Genomic DNA, 18,894 nt, shown 5'->3' on the forward strand with positions numbered 1-18,894 from the left:
ACCTGGTAAAATAAAAAAAAGTTTCGTTAGTTTAGCAATTGCAGGGCTGCACATCTACCCTTTCGCAATGCCTCGTAATCCAGAGAATACGGTACGCGAGATCCTCGGCCCTTCCGCCAGCAGTGGCCGTGAGCAAGCAATTGCAGGGCTGCACCTCTATCCTAGTGCAGTGCCTCCTTATCCAGAGAATACGGTACGCGAGATCCACGGCCCTTCCGCCAACAGTGGCCGTGAGCAAGCAATTGCAGGGCTGCACCTCTACCCTTTCGCAGTGCCTCCTAATCCAGAGAATACGGGACGCGGGCACCTCTCGTTGACGCGGATGGGAATCCTCAACTTCCGGTGGCAACCGAACTCTCAATAAAAGCCCGCGGTAGGCCATGACGTCACCCGTCACGTGCTCGCGCCCCGCCCGCAGCCCCATCGAGCTCCTCCCCCCCCTCACCCCAACCGCGCGCGCGCGCATCACTCGGTCCGGGAGCCGCCCGACGTCCGATTGGCTCCTCGTCCTCACGTGACTTCGGAATGGCCGCTGCAGGTGGGGAAGGCTGCGGTGTGTAACGGCAACCGCGGGGTTCTTGTGAGGAGAGAGAGAGAAACAACCACAGCAGCCCCACCGGGGCGGTGTGTGGGCTTCAATGTCTGCGAGCTTTCGCGTAACCGCTCGCGACGTCGTTTTTATTTGGCGGGGGGTGCGGGAAGACTTTAAATGTCGCGAGTCCGCTCGGGCATTTATCGCGTCGGCTTCTTTTTCCTTCCCTCGCCCTTCGCTGCCTCAAACCTCTTCCACACCCACCCCCCATTCTCCGTGAACGCGAACGAGCGCCGCGTTAACCCGCCCGCGATCGTATTCCGTAGCACGGATAAGGCGCAGTCGCCGCGGATCCGCGCGCGCGATTGGCCCCTCGCCGCGCTCCCGCTCACCCGATTGGTCGCGCGCCCCCGCGCCGTGCGCGGCGGCAGCCAACGGGGTGGCGCGGTCGCCCATGCGCTGCGGGGAATGTAATGGCTCGGCCGCACAGGCCCCAGGCCTCACCCACATGGTCTCTCGTTCCGTCGTCCCCCATCCCCACCCCGATGGTTCCCTTGCGAGGCTAAAGGCCCGCGGTAGACACCGAGCAGAAATAACGAGGAGGGAAGGGTGGTGATGACAGTGGCGACCGCTGCAGTCCCCGGGAAGGATTTTGGGGCTGCAAGCTACTCGCAGGATGCCCCTACAGCGACCGCTAGTTTAGAGGGCCTGGACGCATGGCCCCCCTACGGTGAACGCGTGTTCACTGCAGCAAGTCACAAGCTGGTCTTTGGGGCGTATGCATTACATTAAAACGCCTATTGTTGTAGCTCACGATATGTTTTGTATCGTGCGTGTCAGCGTCGATTTTTGTTTTGCGAATGGACAAGTCAAACTCGTAGTACAAACCAGATGGTACAAAGGGTGAAGTGAGTGAGCTTCACGACCCACAGTTGAGCGTCATGTTTATACAATGAGACTAGACTTCCCGACATTATTTTTCGTGAATCAGCCCATGGGCCTTCTGGACCTACGTTTTTAGCATGTGTTAATCCTCATTAAATTTTACACACTGGACAATACACGTTGACCCATGAGTGCTGGTTGAGTGTGCTTCCAAGCATTCAACCTCCGTGCTTTGCGCGCTTGTCTGCTTTTGTTTCCTTTTGCAATACGTTTCTGATTTTATTGACTTTATAATGGCCTTGGGCAGGACGCCTTGAGAAGGATGCTGGCCAGTGATCGAAACCTACGACGGAGTGGCGAGCGTAAGATCTAGATTGAGTTTTGCATTTCTGGATAGTAATGCCACGTGGTCGGAGATGCGTGCTTCCAGCAGTGGCTAGATCATGGATTAACATGAAGACCGTTCATATTAACACCTTACTCTTGATATTGACCAGCATCCTAAACATAACGAGCCAAAGTGATCAAAATGAATAATTGTTATGTACTCTCATTTCCAGTGGACATCTTATTTTCCTTCCACATGAATAGCCTTATAATTGCACATTTTTAATATCCAACGCTGGTCCATAACTGTATATTTGCAATATATGTAACTCAGTCGTGCACGACAATCCTAACCATCACTATGGGGATGCGCATTTTTCTTGTGTACTGAGGGAAGCCTCGTTACGTTTTTAGAAGGGTCTTGCTAAATTGCTTTTTTAATACAACTGAGTCGTTTTAATGCAGCCTTCAAAATTTGGACCATGACAGCACACGATTGCATAATCTTTGCGAATTATGTTTCAGGAAAGAGCTTTATAGCAAATCGGATTCCAATATAAATACTTATTATAATTAACATACACTGAAGCAGACAACGTCAATTTGTTGGTTTATAGTGCTGCAGTAATAACAAGGACAGTCGCTGAATTCAAACGGAACCCTCTGGAGCACGTGGGAAACGTGCTACTCTCCTAGGCCATGTTACCATCCCATTATGGCTGCTGATTATTAATTTTAAACAGTATAAGAACAAAGTATTTTTTATGAAAGTTTATGCAATTATCCAAGCTGTCGCAAACCAAGCCAATTAACAAAAAAACATTTACCGAAAATTGAAGTGCCACTAAGATTTCATAAAGTACCAAAATACACATTCAAATGGGAGTGGATACAATTATTCATCGCGAAAAGATAGTAAAAAAAAACTTGATTGGTGAAATATAAATTAACATAAATGCAGAAAACATTAACCCTCTGATATTTTCTGACATGCTGCTGGAAATTTTTGGAAAAAAATTAATGGAAACAGGCTGAATCAAAGGCCAATTACAGTAAGTTCGCTAAACAATTGGAAATACAGTATCTTCCGTAGAGACAACCTAGAACAATTTGGTGGATCTAAAGTAAAATGGTGAAATCAATAGTGAGCAGATTGTGCATTTGAAAAGTTGCACTATAGTCAAAAGTAACATGTGTCTAAAAATCTAGTTTTTAATAATTGCGTACCATTTGATATGGCATGGCTTCGAACATAGTAATTGGCAACAATTTGAATGAAATGTGCATAAAAGCATAGAGGTCTGCATTCTTGGAATTCCACGGAGACAGGAACACATATGAGGAACATGTGCAGGTTCATGCTATTCAAACTTAAGTGGGCTTGAACGTTAAATTTCGTAAGAAGATATAGCGTATGGTCAATAAAAGTGATGTAGTGGCAGCTGAGGAATTGAATGCATTCGTTACGGTTTCATTTGAGGAGATGGAGTGATATCAAATCTAGTGTGCAGGTGTGAATGGACTTACATTGCAGGCTTATAAGAGATAGTGCTGGCTTGGGGAGGGTTCATTCAGCAGTGGGTTGCTTTATGGATGATGAATTTAGACACGGACTGTCAGGGTTGCTCTTTGGTGCAGCGGTTGGTGGTCTCTGCTATGTGTCCGGCCACCTGAGTTGGATTTCTGGCCACGGCTATCACGAGTAGTGAGTGATCGCTCAACGTGGTTGATGGCTCCCCCCTCTTTTATCAACTCATAACCAACGTGGTGAAGTATGGTCAGTCGATCCTCATGACTGGTGAAGTGGGAAGGTCTTCATCCAGCAGTGGTATAAAGGACTGGCAATAATCATGTGTTATACACGAGTCATCCCCATTATTACGCCCAGATGCTACAATATATTACGTATTGCTTTCATTTTGGAAATTGTTATTTAACAACATGCACCTATACTGTGCCAAATAAATTTTCAAAAATCGGCGTGATGCAGGGATGTCTAATCGCCATCATTGTTCACGTGCTCCCATGGGAGAGCTCGAACATACTCCCCACCATGGTTCATCTTGCCACATTCCTCCATTCAAATGTAGGCATTACATATTATGCATCTGATAGTGGAAACAGTCAAATCTGGTTCATGGTGGGACAAAGATGACTTTAGAGATGTATTAGGGAAGATTAACAATTAGGAGCTCTTTGTTTTACCAGTGAGTTTTCACAATGTTTGTTATGGGTATGTTGAAAAACTCGCCCAGGGTTTGCACAATATTAGCTCAAAATTTAAAGTAAAAATAAAATATCAAGGAGCTGTCGGTAGGGTAAATAGTAAATATTTTATTTGGTAAAATTAGCACACTGACAATGTGCTGTTCCATGACGGCATACTGTCCTGGGATTCACAATTAAAATGTACAATAATTTTTGGGTTATATTTTGCATTTTTTATAAATAGCTCTTTGCTTTCTTTTTGTGTTTTGTTTGTTGTCCTTCCCCCGTACCTTCGATTAGTACTTATCTAGTATGGTGGGAAAGAAGTTCAACACACAGGGTTAATAGTATTTAATGTAGATCTATCCATTTACAACTAACCTTTTTGGAAATGGTGTTTGAACAGGGTGAAAGACTTGATGAATATTGTATACAATACATTGTGTATTTTAATTCACATGGGATAGCTTATTCTATCCATTACCATAACATGTTTTTGGAATTGGATTACATTTCTGACAACACATTATCATGTGTGTGGTGCTTGCTGTAAGAAACGCTTAGTTTATATGCGTATTGCTGCAGTCTAATTGTACACACCCGTGGCACCTTTTAGGCAAGAAAAAGCTGAAGACCAAGGGTAAGACGGTGAGTCTCAATGACTTCCTGGCAGAGGGGGGTGCACCAGCCCCTGCCATGGTCAGGGCTCCCGTCAGCTGGGCCGATGCCACCGATGACTATGAAACAGATGGTGAGAATGTTTTCTTCCACACTGCATTGAATATGTACAGTTGCGACATTTCCTTTTGCATGGTTTGATAATGTAATTGTAGCTGAAAATATTTGGTGACGAAATGGCAATTCTTACTTTCTCAACTCGAACGGCAAGGATTTTAGCTCTGACATTATTTGCTTTTAAAAAAGTATTTTGTGGTGCATAGTACTCGCAGTGATGCAGATCCGGTCCAGTAGTTGCCTGCCGACACTGGAACTGTTTGTTGGATGCAAACGTACGGGGAGAAACTCCACAGTTAACGTAACTTGCATGATTTGGCTGTAATATTAACATTACATTCAGACTACTAAAATAACAAAAGAAGCAACAGCAACTGTATTCAATAAATATTTAAGAACTGAAAATAATGATCACATAATTTAAAAAAATGGCCAACTCTACCGTTTTACTGGTGCAAAGTAACACTTTGTATTTTCATGACGGTGATCCACAGATTCCCCGGTGTGGCCCGCTGGGGACAACTCTCCAAATCGGCGGCCTGTAATTGACCGCTCCCAGCTCCCCACGGCTCCACGTGCTGCCCGCGGGGCTGGAATTGATACGAGCCGACTGCCCAGCAAACCACCGTACACCGCTTTCCTGGGAAACCTTCCATACGATGTCACGGAGGAGTCCATTTTTGACTTCTTCAAAGGACTGAAGGTATGAGCCTGAAACATGTACAGTGAGGGAAAAAAGTATTTGATCTCCTGCTGATTTTGTACGTTTGTCCACTGACAAAGAAATGATCAGTCTATAATTTTAATGGTAGGTTTATTTGGACAGTGAGAGACAGAATAACAACAAGAAAATCCAGAAAAATGCATGTCAAAAATATTATAAATTGATTTGCATTTTAATGAGGGAAATAAGTATTTGACCCCCTCTCAATCAGAAAGATTTCTGGCTCCCAGGTGTTTTTTATACAAGTATGAGCCGAGATTAGCAGCACACTCTTAAAGGGAGTGCTCCTAATATCAGCTTGTTACCTGTATAAAAGACACCTGTCCACAGAAGCAATCAGATTCCAAACTCTCCACCATGGCCAAGACCAAAGAGCTCTCCAAGGATGTCAGGGACAAGATTGTAGACCTACACAAGGCTGGAATGGGCTACAAGACCATTGCCAAGTAGCTTGGTGAGAAGGTGACAACAGTTGGTGCGATTATTCGCAAATGGAAGAAACACAAAAGAACTGTCAATCTCCCTCGGCCTGGGGCTCCATGCTAGACTTCACCTCTTGGAGTTGCAATGATCATGAGAACGGTGAGGAATCAGCCCATAACTACACGGAAGGATCTTGTCAATGATCTCAAGGCAGCTGGGACGATAGTCACCATGAAAACAATTGGTAACACACTACGCCATAAAGGACTGAAATCCTGCAGCGCCCGCAAGGTCCCCCTGCTCAAAAAAGCACATACATGCCCGTCTGAAGTTTGCCAATGAACATCTGAATGATTCAGAGGACAACTGGGTGAAAGTGTTGTGGTCAGATGAGACCAAAATGGAGCTCTTTGGCATCAACTCAACTCGCCGTGTTTGGAGGAGGAGGAATGCTGCCTATGACCCCAAGAACACCATCCCCACCCTCAAATATGGAGGTGGAAACTTTATGCTTTGGGGGTGTTTTTCTGCTAAGGGGACAGGACAACTTCACCGCATCAAAGGGACGATTGACGGGGCCATGTACCGTCAAATCTTGGGTGAGAACCTTCCCTCAGCCAGGGCATTGAAAATGGGTCGTGGATGGGTATTCCAGCATGACAATGACCCAAAATACACGGCCAAGGCAACAAAGGAGTGGCTCAAGAACAAGCACATTAAGGTCCTGGAGTGGCCTAGCCAGTCTCCAGACCTTAATCCCATAGAAAATCTGTGGAGGGAGCTGAAGGTTCGAGTTGCCAAACGTCAGCCTCGAAACCTTAATGACTTGGAGAAGATCTGCAAAGAGGAGTGGGACAAAATCCCACCTGAGATGTGTGCAAACCTGGTGGCCAACTACAAGAACCGTCTGACCTCTGTGATTGCCAACAAGGGTTTTGCCACCAAGTACTAAGTCATGTTTTGCAGAGGGGTCAAATACTTATTTCCCTCATTAAAATGCAAATCAATTTATAGCATTTTTGACATGCGTTTTTCTGTATTTTTTTTGTTGTTTTTCTCTCACTGTTCAAATAAACCTACCATTAAAATTATAGACTGATCATTTCTTTGTCAGAGGGCAAACATATAAAATCAGCAGGGGATCAAATACTTTTTCCCCTCACTGTACTATTGGCTTTGCAGTAGTAATTGTCATTTAGACCATAATGTGTGACTCCGGTCATCCTCTCAGCAACTTTTGGATAGCCGTCGAACAAAGACGGCCACTGCATTGCGCGCTTTCAGATGCCCTTCTGCGCCCGTCCGGGATGCTCTTCCGATATTAGGAAGCCACTGGTGCTATGCACTTTTAAATCTAGATAGAAAACAATTTTTTTTAGAATTGCTTTTTGTGCTGAGTTTGTGCTTCCTCTGAACCTCCGATTTAGCACCGTTGGCTACGTCCAGTGCGAAAGAAAAATGCTTTTTATCCACAAGGTGGCGGTTGAGGGTTGTCCTTTGTTGAATATTTACCGTATTTTCCTGCATGTACCCCTCGGGTATACCACTTTTTACAAACAAAACAAGACCCTGCGGGGTATATGAAGCAATTGGTGGGATCCCGGGGTCCCATCACTGCCCCAACCGGGGTGGGAAAACCCGCGTAGCGACACGAGTCTTGCCTTACCGACAACAAAACTAGTGTCAATCGATTGGCCTCGTCGAGAGCTACTCGGGGCACTAAGTTTCGTAAAAAGTTGAAAAATTACATTAACACGTTAAATTCACTGCCTGGGGGGCGGGCTCGCCTTGGCAAAGAAGCTGAGGATCGACGGCTGACCGGAGGGCGTCGTCGCCGCGCGCGACTGTGGCGGACGCCCCCCGGGGCTTGCGTTTGGCCGGTGAGGTGGCGCCCATCGTGTGGATCACCGCCTGCTGGTGGCGCTTGTTGGCGCGAGTCTGGGCAGGCGGCGCGTTGCTGTCGGGATCACGAGTGGGCGGACTGAAAAATAATAATTATTGACCTGATTTTTGCGGGACCCCGGGGTCCCGCCAAATTATTCATATGGAGGTGCGGGCTATCCCAAAAATATCTTACACGTGTGACATGTCATGACTCTTGATTTAAAGCTTTCGTGACTGCAGGGATTCATATTCTTGGTTCTTTCGGTAAAGTCACGTGTTTTATTGTTTCCCTTCTACGTGACTTTACCGAGAGAACCAAGAATATGTCATGACTCATATTCTTAGTTTTTTCGGTAAAGTCACGTTGAAGAGAAACAACAAAATAATATAATATATATAAAACAATAAAAATTCTCACGACGTTTCGACCATAACTCAAACGGTCATCTTCAGGTTTGAGTTATGGTCGAAACGTCATGAGAATTTTTATTGTTTTATATATATTATATTATTTTGTTGTTTCTCTTCAATGTGACTTTACCGAAAAAACTAAGAATATGAATTACTGCAGTCACAAAAGCTTTAAATCAAAATGTCATGACTCGTTTAATTTTTTTCATTGTAGGACTATCCACTCTGCAACACTTACCTTTGACTAAAGCGCTGCAGAATAAACCACTCACACTAATATTGCACATGTTATTACGTTTTTAATGAGTTTGTGCAATTGAACGACAATGTTTTGAAGTGCACGCACTGTTTACCGGCGACGGGAGAGCTGGGGCGAAGAGAGAGGTGTGGGTTGGGGGGTGGGGCAGCTGTGGGGAGAGAGGTGGGGACGAGGCGACGGTGTTACCAATGTGCCGCTATTATCTGCGCAGTGCGCAATCTGCCAGTGCTAAAACTGTACTTATCTACCAGTTATGTGTTGCTTATTGGATATTTACTTTTGTTACTTATTTTCTGTTTTAAGTTCACTCGTTTCCGGTTAGTTTTCTTTGTGGACGTTATGATTTTAATGTTAACAATTGATAGTGGAATGTATTACAAATGTAAACTTCGTATTAATATGATGGAATTAAGCTGCGGTAACGACGCTAAAATGCATGCGGGGCATATGGAGGTGCGGACTATCTGATATTAGTTTTACACAAAACGCTATTTTTGCGGGGTATATGTGTATGCGGGCTATATGCGGGAAAATACGGTATTTTTTCCTGACTTAAAGCTTTTCGTGACTGCAGAAATTAATATTCTTTGGGTATTTCGATAAAGCCACGTAAATAGAAAAATAATAAAAAATTTCACGACGTTTCGATCGCAACACAAGCAATCGTCATCACGTGAAAAATATAGCGGGCGAGCTACTGAGGCAGGAAAAAATATAGCGGGAGAACTACTGAGGCAGGAAAACATATAGCGGGAGAACTACTGAGGCAGGATGTTATAGAGGTTTGAAATAGGTGTAGCCCAAGGGTCCTAAGCAAAGTGGGCAGGGCTAGAGATGAAATTTGCATGTAAATGTTAGATTGGAGAGCCGAGCTACCTCCACGACGTTGAAGCTGTGGAGGTGGCCATTGTATTGTGAGATATTAGCATGTCAATGTAAGAAAATTATTTTGTTTTATTATTTTATTTCCCTTCTACGTAACTTTACCGAAAGAACCAAGAATAAGTATAATTCTGTTGAGTAAGAGACATGGTATGATATAGTGTGAAATTGCAGATACTCTGACAGACTTGGTGAATAATGACTTCCCTGCAATATATTTCTGATCGATGTATTGCACCTATTGATTATTTTGGAATTTCAATTTAGTTGTCAATTCAACATAACAAGCAGTGAATGTTAAGAGCATTTTTCAGCATTAGCATTCCATTTTCTGGGTGCATTGTCTGTGTAGATTTGCTTCTCATGGGACATGGTTTGAAAACATGTTTAATAAATATAAAGCACATGAGATATTTACATAAACAGGGCTGCAGGGTGACCAAGTGGTTATTACATTTTCTTCAGGGTGTAGGGTTTAATAATAGGGTTTTTCCCCTTTTTTCTGCAAGAAAAAAAGGGGGAAAACCCTATTATATTTTGGTACTGGCAAAGGAGGTCTAATGGTGTAGGGTTTCTTAATTCAAATTCAGTGTCATACCTCTGATTATACACTGCAGAAATCATTTGTAAACAGGCACATTGCCTGGTAGTTTCTATTCACATTTAATATCAAATTACATTTACCACAAAGGACCATTGTGATATAGTCAAATCTGTAAAATTACATGAACTTGCTTTATATTAAGAGATTGCGTCTTCATGATTGCTGGCCATGCATAGATGTTACGGAACTATGCTAAGCAGACTTTCGCTGGTCAAAACTGCTGCAGAAACGAGCGTCTGGGTGGCCTACAGTACATATTAGTTTGTGATTTGTTTTATAAACTGGCTCTGACCTTGCATATTTAACCAGCCAAACTTCCAATTATGCTTTTCATATGCAAAATGCAGTCATTTAATGTAGATGAAAATATTAATTACATCTGAAATGTGCATTTTATATATTAAAGCTGACTATGCCGTCCGTTATGTTTTGGAATGCGTGATGCTTGTTTGTATATACAATAAACGTTCATTGTTACCATTGAAAGATACCCTTTTGTGCTTTTGGGTATTTAAGAAAGCCTGTGTAATACTTTGTCTAATACATGTAAATCCTCTTCACTGCAGATCAGTTCTGTCCGACTGCCTCGAGATGCACTCAACCCAGATCGACTGAAGGGGTTTGGATATGCTGAGTTTGATGATATAGATTCACTTCTTTCCGGACTGGCTCTCAATGAGGAGGTGTGTGCAGCTGCAAACACATTTTTTTTTAACTCCTGAAATTAGAAATGGAGTTGCATTTTTCCCTCCACATGCCGCATGCCTATATTCGCCTATTTTTACCAATACATGACTTTTAAAACTGGCATCACTGTTTTCTTTCACAGAGTTTACTCAATAGGAAAATTCGCGTGGATTTGGCAGATCATGTACAGGATAAAGGTACGAAGCATTCAATCTGGTGAACAGCGGAAAAAGACAAGCCTCCTACACGCCTTCCATCCATTTTTTGCACCAATATCTGGACCTGCTGTTGATCATTGTGCGATGGTATTTGCAGGTGACTGGGGCTTTGATAGCCCAATAGACGGAAGCAGTAACCATGGCATTTTTTTTATGTCCAGATCGTGAAGAGAGATCAGGTTTTGGTGGAGGACGTGACCGCGACAGAGACTGGGCACGGGACTCTGGCAAAACAGACTCATCCGACTGGCGTGTGAAGACGCCTGGCGAGGAGGAGGACGCAGGCCCACGCAGAGGCCGTGACAGCTACTCGGAATGTATGAGCAATTCCATCCCCCCCACAATCCTTGTGTATTCGACTGGACATCTGTGAAGAAGAGCTTTATCCTCATCGGATTCCTTCAGTACAAAAATATAATCTGATTCGTAAAGTCTCAAAACTTTTTCTCTCTGGTTTCTACTTGTCCTAAGCTTGTCGATTGATAACTCAACATGAGGTTACCAACACAGACTTATATTATAGTTGCATTACAAACACATTTGTAATTAAGTGCCACGATTTACAACATGAAATATAATTTGTGTGTTTTTTTAAGCCGCCTGCATTTGCAAGAAGAGTGCAGCTTTTTGGCATTGTGCTTAACCCCAATTTTGGAGGGTTGTCTCTAATTCAAACGTATAAACATTTTGACATTTTAGTGAAATGTATGTTCTGTCTCATGGTTACAATGTGGGCTTTGCGCTGCTTCTCAGGGGGCCGAGATGAGCGACGGGGAGGCGAACGGGGCGGCGAACGGGGCGGCGATCGAGGCGGCGACCGAGGCGGCGACCGAGGCGGTGACCGGGGCGGTGACCGGGAAGGTGGAGCTTTCGGGCCTCGACGAAACTACGATCGCCCTTCGGACAGTGCCAGCTGGGGCTTCGACAGGGAGTCGCGCGATAGAGGTGGTGGTGGCGGCGGCGGCGGTGGCGGCGCCTTTGATGGTCCTCGAGACAGAGGCAGTGACCGAGATGGCCCCCGAGACCGGGGCTTTGACCGCGATAGAGGCTTTGATCGAGATGGCCCTCCCAGGGAGCGCAGGGGCTTTGGCTTTGGCGGCCGAGACAGCTCTGGGGACAGGCGCAACGAAGATCGCTATGAGCGCAAGGATGAAGAAAGACGGGGTGATTCAGGTAGAGGCACATCCGCAAACACACAACATCTGATATTTTTTTCTTTAAATCGGTTATGTGCTCGCAAAACTTTTGTTTTACGAGTGAATAAGGGAGTTTCAGAAATGTGGAGATGAGGAAGGAGGCAAGAGTGTTGCCCATCTTGGCCGAAATATAATTAAATTTATGACTGGGACATGTCGTAAGAGAAGTGGGAAACCCCACATTGGAAGAAAACTGGTGAACATGTTTGCATCAGGGTGAAGACTGAAAGGATGGTCTAGAGTGAGAGGGTTCGCTACTGTGAGCCAGGATATTAAGGATTCTGGAGTTGGTGTGGAAATTGACCAGGGTAGCAATGCGGGAATATAAAGGAGCAGGAAGAAGAAGAATTGAGGGAATTTAATCACTACTTCATAACTTATAATGCATCTAAACATAAAATGTCCCATTACATGATTCACAATATATCAATTTGTGTTTGTTTCTTGTTTCATGTCAGTGCCCTTTGGAGAATTAGCCAGAATAAATTGCCAGCTCGTCTACTTATTGAATAATATCCAAGGCTAGACCCCATTGGGCTGAGTTTGGGCCTAGCCTCTTAGCCAAAACCCCCTTGTATAATGGTGATGAAGGTTCTAGTTTGGCAGAAAAAATTTGCATTTGTTGTTGTGACCATCTAACAATGGTTATTACCACATTGTTGAAGTGGTGATGACTTGGCTGTGTTTGTTATTTGTGGCAGCGCGGGGGGGGTCGATTGAGACCGTGTTGATGCTCTTGGAATGTGATGTTGACATTTGGTCTTGGCGGAAATGTATCGCAGGGCCCGTCCAGCGCCCCAGGCTGGTGTTGCAGCCACGCACAGCACCCAAGGAAGAGGTGACGAAGGCCCCGACTGCAGCCGGCTCGAGTGAACCCGTCAGCCGAGCGGCTTCCATCTTTGGCGCGGCACGTCCCGTGGACACAACAGCTCGTGAGCGCGAGGTGGAGGCCAAACTGCTGCGTGAGCAGGAGCGGGGGGATCGCCCACGTGGTGCTGACAGGTGAGGAATGGCGGTGGCAGGTTCTGCTTGTTCTTTTTTTTGGCTCCACACCAAACACATCCCAATTGTGGCATTTGGAGGCTGTGAATAGCCCATTCTGGCAATGCTGCGCGCTCACTTAAGTGCTCGTCGTATTGGAGAATGACCTAGTAAGATACCGCAGACGTACTTCGAAACTTAATAACCATGAAGGCTTTGGCTGAATCTTATTAAACTTTTCAGAGGGTCCTGCATGGGTGTTTGGTAATTTCTTTATTTTTTTTCTGCCGAGTATAGAGATAGGCTTTCTTTGGATTGCTGGGCAGTGCACCTCCATGCTTTGCAGAGTCTTAAATCATCACATTTATCATTCACTTATGTAATACGGATACAAACCATACACCTATATGAGGTTGTATTACATTAAATGGCAAATACTCTCTCTTGTAAAGTCATTGGTGACTAGGCTGAGAATTAACTCGCTGCACTTGAATCACTTTGATTTACAGAGGTGAGATGCACTGTTTACATGAAACACATTTCCGTGCACTCTTCAATATTTGCACAAAAAGCATGATGATGGTAGCGTAATTGGAATATCACAGGATATAAGATAATTTAAAATCTTCAGTAATTTTTTGCTCGGGTTCAGTTTAACAATGTTTTTTATTTTTGTTTGAGATTCATGATATCCATGTGGTAATGGTATCATATTTATTCCCCTTACAGTTTGAACAATAAAAATACTCATTTGAATGGGGCCGGTGGTGGTGGTTGTTGCCAGTGGTGTGTGTGTGTATGCAATGAGTTGAGCAAGCAGCTGAGTACTCGTCTGATCTTGCTGTAGAATCGATCAGTAAAGGTCACCTGTGCACTGATTGGAAACCAGTCAGGGAGATGTAAATGAGAGAGGCCTTCATCTCTCCATCCACGTGTGGGCGTGCATTGGCGAGTGGTCCTGAATAATAATCGGGAATTGCCATGGTAATGAAAGGCTGTTTTGAGTTCTGCCGTGGGCTGCATGGATTTTATGTTTATATAGCCTTAGTTAGTATGCATTATAGAAAGTCTAACTGTATATTTGTTGGCTTTGGCAGATTACTGTATTCCTATCTGCCCTTGTTCCCATCTTCCTATTTAATGGCTCAAACGTTATGAGGCTTATTGATTGTATAATTGCATTACCATGTTCTCTTGCTGTTGTGCGGCTTAGCTTCAGTAAAAATTGAAATATCTGCAGTGATAAGATGTGACCATTCATGCAATCGTTTGTTATTTATTTTAGTAGCAACTCCTCGCCACCAGATAAATGTGAGCATTATTAATCAAAAGAAAAGCGAAAATCACTGCATGTGACTATTGCAGGCAGTCGAGTTGGCACACTGACCGGGAGGAGAGGTCTGAACCCAGACCAAGAGAAGAAGAAAGAAGAGAAGGTGACGGTAAAAAACAAAACTTGACACACCCACATCAGTCTGTGGCGCGCATGCTTTTGTAGAGGTTAAAGACCCCGTGGCGTCTCTGCTTGCAAAAAATGCTGTGATTCGATTGGTGCCCCGCCCCACCTCCCTCGTGGTTTTGCCTTTGGTACATTTCACCTGTGGGTGTAAGAAAAAAAGAATAAAATTGCTTGTCTGCAAGATGGATTGACTGTGCTTTTGCCCAGTCACTTAACGTCACCGACAGCAATGGTAAAATAATGGATAAGCCAAAATGTCAAACTCTTAGCTTTCAGGGTGTTGCGTCTTCTGCATGAGCACATGCATGCCTCAGGACATGAGCATTGGGGTTCCTCCTGTGGTCAGGTGGGGTTCTTGTCTACATGGCAGAAGAGAGATAAACTCCATAATCTTACCTGCAATGACAACTGTAACCTCACTCGTGCATTGGCTATATTTGATGCCCTTTTTTTGTCGAGTAGTTGATGACATCACAAATGATGTCTGAAATGGAGCTTTAAAATCACTGCATGGTTGATTTGGTGAATCAGATAAATTATTGTGGCACTCCTGCGACAATCTTCGATGGTTTTTTACATAAGCACGCCGACATCCAATGACGGTTCTTTTTCACTGCCCATTTCTCTCAAGTTGTTGGCTTCTCTCTACCTTTAGTAATTAATACTAAAATTGGCCGCAGAATATGTTTAAGTGTCTGTTTTTCTATTATCGTTCAATTATCTTAATTGTGAATGAAGTGGAATGGTGGCACAGTGGTTAACGTATTGCACGATGAACTCGGACGTGACACATGGCCTTGGCTAACATCAGTCGCATTTGGTATCTGACTTGGTCCTGCTGCCGCTTTGTTCACCAACAGCAAAGTGGGGTGTGGTCAGACAACCTCCATGAATGATGCAGCATGGGGAAGACTTCATCCAACAGTGGATTGGCAAAATGCTGTGAAATTTTATTTTCAGCTCTGAATAATTTCCTAAATTATTGGGCCTGGGTAGAGCTTACTTTGGGATTACAAATATTTATTTTATATGTAAAAATATTAGTTTAAAGGACAATCCTAATGAGCATGCACATTTTAGCATTTATTAAGGACCATGACACTTTCCCGATTAGTAGCAGCACCAATTGGGACTTGTAGGTTTTAAAGAGGGGTGGTAAATATGTGCGTATCTGCAAAGAAAACTGGAGTGTAGATGACAAGGCTTGTAAAACACGACATACATTTTATTTTATTTTTCATTAACGTCATGTTGGAACTTTAGTAATTGACCCAAAATTAGATGTGGTTATGTTTGGAACACTGCGCAAATTTAAATCAGTCTTACGAAATGTATGCCTCTCACATAGATGTTTGGTGCTGTAAATGTAATGATTTTTTTCATCCCATTGATCACTTGCTTATTTGCACTGGTTATAAACAAGAGAAATGTATAGAGGAGAAAAAATGGTATCTTGTTCACCGGTTTCTTGTTGTCTGAGTCTTTACTACTTCAGTTTTCAGAAATGCTGAAGGCAACTTGCCTTACAAACCACATGGATGTTTAGAATTCCCAATAAAAAATACCTCCCGTCTAATCGTGAGCAACTGGTGCGAATTCCCGTAGCACTGTGCTAAGCAGCCACTCGAATGGGCTAGCTTATTAATGCAGCCGGTGTTTAAAGGTGCCCTAGTTTTAATTACTCACTTGCTGAAAATTACAATAGCAATTACATTTCATCACAGACAGGGAATTAAGATCATTGAATTATTGATTTGTGCTTTTTTCCAATTCTGTTAATTGTAGTATTACTTGTGGAGGAAAAGGGCAAAGGGTCTTTGATGGCAGAAAATGCCCTGAATTCTGTTGCCTTCATTATTGGAGCTTTGCTAATGGATATAATCTGGCAAGGATAATAAGGGCATTAGTCTTAAGTCTCATTTGGAATATGTTACTGGACTGGCAACCCAACTGCAAAATTGTTGGTGCTTCACAAATGGTTAGTGGAATTATCATTTTTTTATATCCAAATTAATTTTATTTCCTTGTGATGACATTGCACAGGCAAGGATATTGGTGTGAAATTGGGTGTTCATCAAAATACATTATTCCTAACTTGTAGTGTTACATTCGGGACTAAATATGGCATGACTTGATATCTTAGGTTCTAATCTGGACAATTACCATGATTATATTATTTTAAGAATAGTGATCTTATGGTTTCACCACAGGTAACATGCATTGTCAATGCAAAAAAATGTTATTACATGTTTTTCATATTCTTGGTTCTTTCGGTAAAGTCAAGTAGAAGGGAAACAATAAAATAATAAAAATATATATACAACAATAAAGTTCTCACGACGTTTCGACTGCAACACAAGCAATCATCAGGTGTGAAAACCACAGCAAGAAAATTTGAAAAAGTGGCGTTTTTTTACGTTAGCACTACGGAGAGCGATTTGGCAGTTATTCAGATGGACGAGTCCATCTATGTTCGGAAAAGAGGAGGGGGAGACGAAAATAATGGATGCGGTCTGAAAGCCACCGTAAGCGTGAACAATCAATTAAGACCCGAAATGGTTTATCAAATCCTTCCAATGATTGCTAAGCCAGAATCTATTTTCTCGGTTGAAATTGTCTGTGTTTGTATATGTGGATAGCCTCATGAACGAATCTCTCATGGTAGCCAGATGGCTTGCAGAGAACTTCTGTCTTGGAGAAGTCAATGCCATGTGAGCCTACTGAATTATAACAGTGATCTGCCACGGCCGAGGTGTTGGTCCTACCGTGTTTTAGGTCTGCTCTGTGTTCACGGATGCGGTCCGAGATGTGTCGTTTGGTTTCTCCAATGTAACTACCACCACAGAGGCAACTTAGTTTGTAGACGCCAGGGTACTCTATGTCCAGAATCACATCCTTTACAGATGGAACCAGATCACGGATTTTATGTAATGTCTTGAATCGGAACTGGATCTTGTGTTTATTCAAGATTTTGGAGATCTTTTTTGTGATCCCTGCAATGTAGGGTAAAGTGATGGTTTTGAATGGCTCCTAAGTTGCCTCTGGTAGTAGTTACATTGGAGAATCAAACGACATGTCTCGGACCGCATCCATGAACACAAAGCAGACCTAAAACACGGTAGGACCAACACCCCGGCCGTGGCAGATCACTGTTATATCTTCTTTGGTTCTTTCGGTAAAGTCACGTAGAATAAGAATAAAAGAATAAAATAACATAATAAAATAACATAATAAAATTCTCACGACGTTTCGGCCACAACACAAGTGGCCTTCTTAAGGTGAAAGGAACAGACCGAAAGAACCAAAGAAGATGAATCCTTGCAGTCACGAAAGCTTTAAATCGAAATCACTGTTATAATTAAGTAGGCTCACATGACATTGCCTTCTCCAAAACAGAGGTTCTCTGCAAGCCATCTGGCTACCATGAGAGATTTGTTCATGAGGCTATCCACATATACAAACAGACAATTTCAACCGAGAAGATGGATTCTGGCTAGGCAATCATTGGAAGGATTTGATAAACCATTTAGGGTCTTAATTGATTGTTCACGCTTACGGTGGCTTTCAGACCGCAGCCATTATCTTCGTCTCCCCCCTCCTCTTTTCCGAACATAGATGGACTCGTCCATCTGAATAACTGCCAAATCGCTCTCCGTGGTGCTAACGTTAAAAAAACGCCACTTTTTTCAAATTTTCTTGCTGTGGTTTTCACACCTGATGATGATTGCTTGTGTTGCAGTCGAAACGTGATAATTTTATTGTTTTATATTTTTATTATTTTATTGTTTCCCTTCTACGTGACTTTACCGAAAGAACCAAGAATATGAATCCCTGCAGTCACGAAAGCTTTAAATCAAAACATGTTTTTCACTTTTAATTCTCTCCATGAGAATACATTAATTTGATTTTACAGCTGTGCGACATCTTTCTTTAGCAGTATATGTGCGAAAGTGCAGCACCTCTTCTGAATAATAGGTAATTTGAAGAGTATTCAAAAGTATTTCTGTGATCTTCCATGGACCATTCTCCATCTCATGAAAAGCAGAGTTGAAAGAAAATATCACTCCTGACTTAGAAAAGTAGACCCACAATTCAACTTATTCAAAAACTAACACAATTGACATTTTCAGCAACGTGCAGTAGAACTTCTTACGCTGGTGAGCACTTGTTTCTCTCCTGGCAATGGATATTCCAAATGCACAACTCCATTAAAAGGCTATACAAATCAGTGGCATCCTACGTTAATTAATTGCAATACTATACGTTGCTAAAAAGAAAACGTTTTGATTAGCATTAGCACAATGTGTCAGAGAAGCCAAGTGTAGAAATAGCAAAGCAAAAGATGCATTGTTTTTTTTATAGTTTTTCATTTCAAATATTTTGCCCACATACCCAGCTGAGTGTCTTGGCCCAGGCGGCAGAATGGTGGATGTGTTGTTCCAAGTTTTTTTTGTGCAGCAGTATTATATAATGATGGGA

The 18,894-nt window shown here is 43.1% G+C and overlaps 1 protein-coding gene across 3 annotated transcripts in view; it reads left to right on the forward strand.

Moving 5' to 3' along the window:
* The first annotated feature begins 418 nt into the window (after positions 1-418).
* The window catches only part of LOC116940860 (eukaryotic translation initiation factor 4B-like), a 35,233-nt gene continuing 16,757 nt past the window's right edge, over positions 419-18,894 (forward strand). The window contains exons 1-9 of one of the 3 annotated variants that reach the window (XM_032951148.2): positions 419-538; positions 4,569-4,703; positions 5,182-5,390; positions 10,441-10,557; positions 10,704-10,758; positions 10,941-11,096; positions 11,533-11,952; positions 12,758-12,977; positions 14,322-14,398. In XM_032951148.2, the coding sequence (XP_032807039.2) occupies positions 526-538; positions 4,569-4,703; positions 5,182-5,390; positions 10,441-10,557; positions 10,704-10,758; positions 10,941-11,096; positions 11,533-11,952; positions 12,758-12,977; positions 14,322-14,398 (1,402 nt within the window). In that variant the 5' untranslated portion in view covers positions 419-525. Of the gene's footprint in view, positions 554-1,074; positions 1,263-4,568; positions 4,704-5,181; positions 5,391-10,440; positions 10,558-10,703; positions 10,759-10,940; positions 11,097-11,532; positions 11,953-12,757; positions 12,978-14,321; positions 14,399-18,894 lie in introns of those variants that run through there. The other 2 variants (XM_032951147.2, XM_032951146.2) reach the window with 2 other exon arrangements.

The sequence above is a fragment of the Petromyzon marinus genome, chromosome 10 (genome assembly GCF_048934315.1).
Source record: "Petromyzon marinus isolate PM22_M1 ecotype Great Lakes invasive population chromosome 10, UKy_Petmar_22M1.pri1.0, whole genome shotgun sequence".
In the NCBI taxonomy this organism is placed as follows: Eukaryota; Metazoa; Chordata; class Hyperoartia; order Petromyzontiformes; family Petromyzontidae; genus Petromyzon; species Petromyzon marinus.